A 9761-nucleotide genomic window follows, 5' to 3' on the forward strand; every position below is an offset into this window, starting at 1 on the left:
TACGTAACAAGATAGCAAATCCACTGTGTCTGTCTCGTGATATTGTCTCATGATAATAAGCAAACGCTTTTGTAACTGGGAAGATACAACCTAAGTTTCATGAGCCCCACGCAGATACCTGTATTGCATCAATGAGTTGGCTTTTAGCAAGACAGTTCCGGGGGGAAGGAAGGAAAATCCTGTAAACGTTCCTTTTGTTTTCCTTTTAGATACCAGTGAAGTAACTGCTGTCCACCACTTTCTTCACTTAACTTCCCCTTGGGGTCAGCTGGTTGTCAGCATGCCTTCAACTGAGAACACCTCAAAACTTTTCCTGGTCCTCGTGTCACTTCTGCTGGTGCTGCCAGCAGTTGAAGCCCTAGATGCAGGAGACACCATTGCCTTCCTCCTAGGCCTCGCTGTCAGTGTTGTCGGATTCTGCGCCTGCCTCGGCTTGTATGCAAGGAGAAGGAATGGGCAGCAGTGACTTAAAGAAAATGCTCAGATGAAATGAATTTCCAAACACAGCTTGGGGTTGGGTGTAATAGCTTTGGCTCTAGATAACTTTCAAAAAATATGTAGTGGATATTTCTGCAAACCCCTCTTACTGTTCAGTACGATAGAGTCAAGATAGTACTCAGTAAAAGGGATTTGTACAATCTGTCCTCATTACAAAAAGATAATTTTGTATTGTCTGTGATTAAATATTGCCTTAGAGAAGGGTAAAAACTTTTTGAATGGGGAAGTGAAACTATAGAGTGGCTCACAGTAAAAGTTTATAAATTTAGCATGTGAGGGAGGCCATCAACAAGTTCTATAATTTTGGTTTCAATGTTTAATCAGGAGGAAGCAGCTATTAATCTTCCAGTCAAGATGACAAGAGTTTTGAAATTAGTCCTAACTAGATAGCTAGTGAGCAGACTGCTCTAACTTGTGCACTCATGCTCACATTCTCTGTAATGACAGTTAACACCTAACAGCTCACTTCTGCTGTCACACAGATGAGACTTAAGAGAAAGACTTTTTTTTCTTTTCGAATACTTTTAGACTATTTTTATTTTAGAATATGCCACTCCTGTAGCCTGTGTTCTTATTACCAAGTAGATACACCTAAGAATGAGATCACCATTTTTATTTAACATGTATTTCACAGAAAAGTGCATGTAAGTCTGTATAAAGCAGATTAGGGATATGGGCTTTGTCTCTTGTTTATATTTTGTACTCAGCTTTTTTCTAGGCACACTGGGTTTAAGACTTAGTTCATTTGGTATTTGTACTTTTTTCCTCAAAACTGAAGACTTAAATATTTTGATGAGGAATTCTGTGTATTTCTGCATTAGAAGGCTATTAGAATTACAAGATCATTGTGCATATGTGTTTTTTTACAATGTAGAAGGAACTCGTTAAAATCTTGGGTTTAGTCAATTTGTCCATTGTTCTTGAGTGTATTCCTCATAACAAACCTATGTTGCTAGCTAAACATTTAAGCTTCTCTAACTGATGCATATGACTTCCACAGAAGATTAGGACCAAAACCAAAGTAAAATATCCTGGTGCAAAATGGGAGATGTAAATAGTCTTACTCTGTTCATAGTCAGTCAGATCACGTGGTATATGGTTGAAAGAGAGTAGTGTGTTTAGGACCTGTGTCTATAACTACAAGGGTGAAATGGCTCAGCCAAGAATTTCTGCCACAAGTCTCTCTGACTTGTTATGGTATTCTAGCTTGAGCCAAGGAGCACAATCTGTAACAAGAGAAGAAGGAGCAAAGGAAGATGAGCTCTCCACAGTTCACAGAATTTCCTTCTGATCTTGTGCTGTGGACACTGCCACTCTTTGGTAGAAATCCTGACTTTTATCTTTCAGAGTTACCTATTTTGATACTGTTCTTCGACTTTTTCTGTATCTCTGTTCAGTAGAGCACAAATCAATGGCTATGGGCAGGTTTTATGTAAGTAATGGGGTGGACTGATCATGTTCTCCAGATCCTGATTTCTGTATGCCATTTTTGGCAGAAAGGGACACAGTGCACAATTACTATGTACAAAGGAAATTTACAGCCCTAAGAGGAGCTTCAGACAGAATTATCATCTTTGAAAGCTGCCTAGCAGCAGTAGATGATCCTGTACATGATAATTCAACTGGGTGGGTGTGAGATTGAAGTGTGATCTTTGATGTTTCAGCTTAGCTAAACAAACAAACAGCAAAAAGCAAGCAAAACAAAAAATACCCAATAAACCCCCCCCACAAATTTTCCACTCAATTCACTTTATAGTTCCCAAAGTTTAAAAATCTTGTCATTTTTTCAGTAAAATATTAAGTATTGTTCTTTCAATAGAATACATTTCAACACAAGCAGATTTTCACAGACTCCTTTATCTACACCTTGGGAATGATCCCTGGCAATAGTTTCACAGAATTGGGCAACAGTTTCACTGCAGGAGAACAAAATTTTAACAGAGTTCATTATCTTCAGGCAATTGGGATATGAGAAATTGTATTATTTGTCCAAAGCTGTATGTACTTCATTGAAAGGTGTTTGCACAGCATAATGGTTTTGTTTCCTGAGTTCTGATAGAAGATTTATTGTTAAAGACTTGAATTTGTCAATTACCCGAGTGTAAAATCAAACACCCCTGTTCTTCCTCTGTCTTAATAAACTTTGGCATATGATTTGTCATCAGCGTGATGAAGTAATTCTTAGGAAAAGGAAAACTGAGATGACAGAAATTACTGAAAGCCTTGAAATTCCTTCTGTTAGCTATTATTTTCTTACATGTTTTTGTTTATGTTAGATAACTCTATGAACTAATGCATCATAAGGTATGATTTCAGTTAACATTGGTGCAGTGATTGTACTTGTCTTGGTCCGACTACTTTATCCCATTTCAGTAACTTACTTTAAAGCATTTCAGTGAGCTGGTCCCCTTACTTTGACGCAGTCAGTTTGTAGTTGCAAAGAATCTTGGTACAAGGAAGACTTGAAGTATTTCTTTTGACTATGACTTTTCAACATATCTTACATAGTTGCCTTTGTACCCAAAAAGCTATTTATGTCAGTTTTCTAGCTGGAGACACAAGGCTATAAAAGACCATTTTCTATTGGTTTTTGGTTTGTTGTTTTTCTTTCATTGAAATATTATGTTCTATTGCGTTAGTTATTTGAATGGTGCTCTCTTTTTTTTTTCACTTTAAAAGAACTAGTTTTGTCCCAGCATTTTGCAAAAACAGGGTTCTATCTCAGGATTTTAGCTACTGCACAAATCAGCTCACTTTGTGCTCTAAGCTAAAACTACTAGTAGCTGTTTTTGGAGCTGAAAGTAGAAACAACCTGACAATGTCCATCTCTTAAACACTACCTATCCTCTGATAAAAAAGCCTGCAGGACAAGAAAGAGTAGCTTTTGACTGCTGTGATTTCCATATGCTTTAACAATACTGTAGTTAAAAATCCAGCCATCCTAAAACATTTAACAGTCCACGTACAGTCTCTGTATGAATGGACAGAAGGGCTTCACTTCTCCTGACATACCTTCAAGTGCTGCGCACCAGCTAGGCCTTACCATTCTGCATGCAGCAGTTCCTGGGGCTGGAATACAAAGGCTTCACACAGTTCCTAATGCACTTACTTCTCTGGGTATGAACACTGGTAAACCTCTTTCCTACTTGGATAAATCCTGCTGCTGCTGGTGATGCTGCTTTAATACTATTGTGAGACCAGGCAATTCTCTATGATACCTTGCATTTGAGGACCTTTATATGTTTACAGGTATTAATGCTTGCATCCCAGTTGTATCCTTGGGGCAAAGTGGAAGGAGAATGACTGGCTTATGATGGAGTCACAGGAAGCAGCTGGTGTCTCCAGGATACTCACTGAGTTTTCTGGAGTGTGTTGGACTTGTGGTTCTCAGCCACTATGCCTTTCCATGGGAGCTGTCCTTGGACTAGCCCAGACTCTTTTGTACTGACTAGACACAGTTAAACACAGTCCAAAGTCATGGTTCCCCTTTGCATAATGCTCTCTACATAAGCTTTGTGAGAAAGGGAGTTCACTGTTTATAACAAGATAAACATGGCTAAATGAATGAACTGGGATGAATAGGTCTGTTGGTAGATGTAGTAATTACTATGCTACAGAAATAACCTTTCCATTCATTTCTACATCTGATGAAAGGTATGGCAGATCTAAACTGGTGTAATGATGAAACTTAGTAGTCATGGAAAGGAGAGCTTGAGACAGGTTGTCCTCCCAGTTTACATTTGAACAAATAGTAAATGATCTGAAGTCAACAGGAAGTATGTTTTGTTCACCAGAAGAAGTGAGACTAATTCTGAACCAAATGCAGCAAAACATACTGGGAAAAATCTGATGTGACTATTGATGCACAGGACCCAGACTACTTAATTCCTGCCACAATCAATCTTCAGAACTTCCAAGTGACAAGTTTTTAATACATTAGACACTGACTACAGTGCTAAGTGTTCAATTCTTAAAGAATGTAATCAGATTTAAATTACAAAGATTTTCAGTTCACATGAATACACAGTAACACCAAATCTTATATTTAGAAAACAAGTTTTCCAGCAAGCAACCTGGAATTTACATACCAGGTATGATATGGGAAATAACATAAGAGCACATCTTTCTTTGAACAAAAATTAAAAGAGCAATAAAATAATTTAGTAATTCAAAACATTTCCAGACCTTGTACTGTCTTCTCAGCTCAGTTTCTCTGTAATGGAATTTGAAAATGTGTAGGAAGCTCTGTCACATTAAGGTACAGGTATACTAGACAGTTGGCAGAGCCTTTTGTTTCTGGATCATTCATTTGATCAGATCAAAACAGATTTTCATGAGGAAAAATAAAACAAAATGTCCCTTTTGTGTGCAAAGCAAAGAGAACCGTAGAATCATAGAATCATATAGTGTTAAGGAATGGTCCTTAAATACCAACTAGTCCCAACCGTCCCTGCCATGGGTAGGAACACCTCCCACCAAACCAGGTTGCTCAAGGCTTTATCCAGCCTGGCCTTGAGCACTGCCAGGGTTGGGGCATCCACACCCTCCCTGGGCAACCTGTTCCAGTCTCTCACCACCATCACAGTTAAAAATTTCTTCCTAATATCCAACCTAAATTTCCCCTCTTTCAGTTTGTACCCATTACTCTTTGTCCTGTCACTACAGCTCCTGAAGTGTCCATCTCTGGCTTCCCTGTAGGTCCCATTCAGATATTAGAAGGCTGCTATGAGGAATCTATGCAACCTTCTCCAGGCTGAGCAGCCCTAACTTTCTCAGCCTGTGTTTTAGGGGAAGTGCTCCAGTCATCAGCTTCACAGCCCTCCTCTGAACTTGGTCCTAGAGTTACATGCACCTCTTCTGTTTGGAGCACCAGCACTGTACCTAGTAGCCCAGGTGGGATCTCACAAGAACAGAGTAGAACAGGAGAATCACCTACCTGCTGGCCACAGTCCTATTGATACAGCCCAGAACACGGTTTGCTGGGCTGTGAGTGCACACTGCTGGCTGTTGTGCTGAGTTTTTCATCAACCATCATCCCCCAAGTCTTTCTCCGCAGGCTGCTCTCAATCACCTCTCCACTCAGCCTGTAGGTGTGTCTGGGATTGAACCAGGTGTAGGACCTTGCATTTGGCCTTGCTGAACTTGAGATGAGGCTCACATTGGAACAGCACTCAAGCCTGTCAAGGTCCCTCTGGAAGGCCTCCCTTTCCTCTGGTGGGTCACCTGCACGACACAGCTTGGTATCATCAGCAAATTTGCTGAAGGTGCATTACACAGCATAAGTGAAGGAAAGCAGAGTGTCCTCCATCAGACCTAGAAGCTGCAAACAGAGGCAGGGAAGAGAGAATTGTGTCCACAAACACACTGATGCAGAAATCTAAATGGTGCTGCTGGGTTGGGTTAAAGTTTGTGTTCTGCTTCAGTCTTCCTTTATTGGCCATGTTCCTCCCCACTAGTCATTGTCTTGGAAATTTCAGCTGGAACCAAGAGTACTGGCAGCTTTCTCAGCTGCCATCCATTCAAGGCACTAAAATTTACATACATCTTCATACTACTACTCTCCACTAGGCACGTATAAAAGCATGAAAATTACCTTCTTTTCCTGAACAGAGCTAAAACACTGCAGAGCAACACACTTCTGTAAAACTTAGAAGTCTTTTTCTTCTGTTTTTCCATTCTTCTGTTTGTGCAGCTGATTGTACACACTGTGATACTGCTAATAAAATATAAATAACTCCATCTCATTCCCTACCCTCTCACAGAAAAACAACCATCCTAAAACATGGCCAGTTTTAATCTCAGCAGAATTAAAGTGAAGAAAATGGTCACTTTATCAAAATCTGTTCACTTTCCACATCATGAGTTATCTGTGAAATGAGAATGTCTTTAATTCTTGAACTTTTCAAGGATGTTTTCTGCCAACATGTTTTTTAATTGATGGTTATGGAAATTACATGCTCAATACCTGCACTTATTTCTCAGTCTTTAACCTAACGTTATTGTTCATAAGTCCCGTGGTAGCAGTTTTAAATTTTATTTTTTATCTATTCAAATAACCTGGAAGATCAGCAGAAGCCATATTGACACACTTTTCCTCCACAGTACGTATTTATCTCAGCATCTGCATGAAAAGCAAGGAACAATTGAGCTTTTTAAAACTTTGATCTTTTCAGAAATGCCATTTGTGACCAAATTCCAAAAGTCTATCTGATAACTGCAGACAGTATATAATCTATAAAGTGGTCTATATCTGCTGAAAAAAGTCCTTTTTCATAAAAAGTAATAACTAAAAAAAAAATTTAGGATGCTGATTGTATATATGTAGCAGTAGCCATTAAGAAACCACTATTCAGCACTAAATGTCACACAGCCTTTTTTTTTCATCCTATTGTATTTGCAGCAAAAAAAGTCCTAAATCACAAAAATATATTTTATATTAAAAATAGGCAAAAAGTGCTTTTCAGAGAAAAAGTGCATATTATTTAGCAATAATTATGGCTCTTGTGTGAATCTCAATGAAGTCAGCTCAAAAAAAATTTTTGTCTTAAATTGAATTCAAGCTCTTCTAAAGTGGTGACCATACTGCCTTCTGAATCCCTTCTAACCTTGCCACAACCATCCCCCATGCCGGGCCTATGGCAGCAGGCTATCCTGATGCACAGGATGCTGGCTAAACTCAAATCCTGCCTAGAAAGTGACAGACAGCTTTGTCTCCCTGGGTGCCAAATGCATGCCCAGGCCACTGCTACCCTCTCGCTCCATGGATTCATCTCCTAATGTGAAAAAAGCCAAATAGGTGATGAGCTATTTGTTTAAACATTCAGGTATAGCTGTGTGGGTGATACATCTTTAACCTTCCATGCCAGATTTCACATTTCAAAATTTAATATTGTTGGTACACTAAATTTTTTAAAACCCAATGTGTAATCTTTTAAAATACAACATCCATGTGGGCTGGGGTGAATACATCTAGGAGAAGTAGAAAAGCAGAGGACACTGTCAGGTGAAAGGATATTCTAAATTGTCCATCCAAAACAAAAGGGAAAACAGAAATCATCTTTGGTAAGAGTCTGAGCCAAGAAATGCACAAGGTGACCTCCAGAAATCCTTTCCAACCTAATTTACTGTATGATTCTATGAAATCCTAGTTGTAAATGGGATGCACAAACAGAAGCTCAGTTCATTCATATCTTCATTGCAAACAAGGATATATTTGTGGTGAACAAGTCTAATCACAGTGTGAGCCCATAGGGAACCTGACTGCAAAAGCTGTGAGGCTGTTCAGTCATCATGTAAGACCACAGGGAAACAAGATGTACCAGGATTCTCCCACTGTGTCTAGTGAAACTCAATCCCTGAGGCATTAAAAGGTTATAGAAAAAAGGGAGCAAATGCAACACATGTACACTAATCCTCTTTTCAGAGTGGGATTTTTAGAGATGGGTTTATGGGACTAGCACTGTACTCCAAATGGAATTAAACTGTTTCAGTGTAAAGCCCCAAATGTGAATTATATCAACTCCTTCCCAAGTCAACATTTTGAAAATATTAAGATCTGACAGCCAGAATAAAAGACCTTGTTGCACATGGATTTCCCATTGGCGTCAGTGGGAGTTTAGGACAAGGTCAAATACAAAACACAGGTTTGGATGCAGTAGATACAATGATAGGATGGAGGGGTCCCTGCATTTGACCAGTAGCACACCTTGCACCAGATGGTGCTCATTAGGAACTTCAGCTGTATTAGTCTTCATCTACATCTCTTTCCTTAGAAAAATATTAGCTGAATTATTTATTGTGATAACTGAATGCCAGATTTTCATCTGGTTTAAAAACAGCCTGAAATTTCTGAAATCAGTGTAGTCATCCTGATTTAAATTCATTTTGAACAGAAAACACAAGAGGCTTCATTCTGACCTTGCACCAGCCCTTATACTTCTGTGTAATGCAGTAGAATTATTCTTGATTTCCATTTATGTGAAAATCTAAATTGGTTCTTAAAATAGATTCTGTCTTTTTTTTCCCACAGTCTGCTACCAGTAAATTATTTGACCTACATCTTAATAAATATTAGAAAAAAAAATTCTCCTTCCTTTCATTCCACAAATACACTTCAGAACTTTGTGTATTCAACTCTACTGTTTTACCTCTCCAAGATTTATCAAGAAAGGAAAGGAAAATCCACAAGTCAGTCCACTCTCAAGGACACCATACTAACATAAAGTGCCTCTTTGCCCACTTCTAATGTATGTGTGCCATACATGACTGATGTACGTCTGCTTAACTTTCTGCCTTATTCTTACTATTTCAGCAAAAAAAGCAATCTGTTTGTGTTTGTGTCAAACTGTTCCTTAGGAACTCCTTTCACCTAGTCTATGTGGGGTTCTATGTATTAAATAAGAAATTCATAGATTTTTTTTTTCCTGTCCAGAAGTAACACTGAAATCCCAGTAAAAAGGATTACATGCTCACAATTTCAGAAGGGCCAGCAAGGAAATTATTATAGCTATAGATAGAAATGTAAAGGACTAGAAATCTGAAATTTCATGAGTTTTGCCAGAGGTTTCTCTGCTTAACTCCCAATACATTTAATTAGAATTAAGAATTAAAATCCCTTCTACTTCCAAAGGGATACTGACCTTCCAGTAGTAAATGTAAAGCATGTGATCACTTTATGTACACTACTAAAATGACCTAAAATTGACTGTACATAATAACTGCCAGTCTGCTGCCTTAATATATCATAATGTCAGTTGTTGTAACTCAGGAAAGTTGCCTAATTCAGTGTAAAATACAGGCTTTAGGAAATAAATGTCATAGAAACAGGGCAGAGGCACTGACAGACATACCTTAAATATACTCTTTCATGCAGTAGTAGCTAAGCAATTTGGTCAGTAAGAATTCTATGTCCTCTTACAGTACTAGGTTTTTGTTTCTTCATTATCTGGTATTGCAACCCCACTTTCCTTTTGTCCTGTGCTTCAAAAGCTGCAACCTGGTCTCACAAGAAATAAGTTCTAAGTAAATAAACCTCATGAGTGAAAAAAGTGGTTTTCATTTTTAAAATGGTTGATTGCTGTCACCTGCTTACAGTAACTATTTATGGTCTTATTACAAAGGTAGAGAAAGATGTAGCTTTTATGAAACTGGGACATGTGTAAAGAGTATTATAAGTATATAAGTTTCTTTAAACTTATCAACAAAAGTAATAGAAACCCATAAACTACACTGGTTCCCAAAGTTCCCTCTAGGATGCTGACACT

General features: G+C 38.4%; 1 protein-coding gene across 1 annotated transcript; it reads left to right on the plus strand.

Moving 5' to 3' along the window:
• The first annotated feature begins 280 nt into the window (after positions 1-280).
• SMIM30 (small integral membrane protein 30) lies at positions 281-466 on the plus strand. Its single transcript, XM_062491550.1, has one exon. The coding sequence runs from the start codon at positions 281-283 to the stop codon at positions 464-466; it is 186 nt and encodes a 61-aa protein (XP_062347534.1).
• Positions 467-9761: the final 9295 nt, after the last annotated feature.

This window comes from Cinclus cinclus, chromosome 4 (genome assembly GCF_963662255.1).
Source record: "Cinclus cinclus chromosome 4, bCinCin1.1, whole genome shotgun sequence".
NCBI classification, from domain to species: Eukaryota; Metazoa; Chordata; class Aves; order Passeriformes; family Cinclidae; genus Cinclus; species Cinclus cinclus.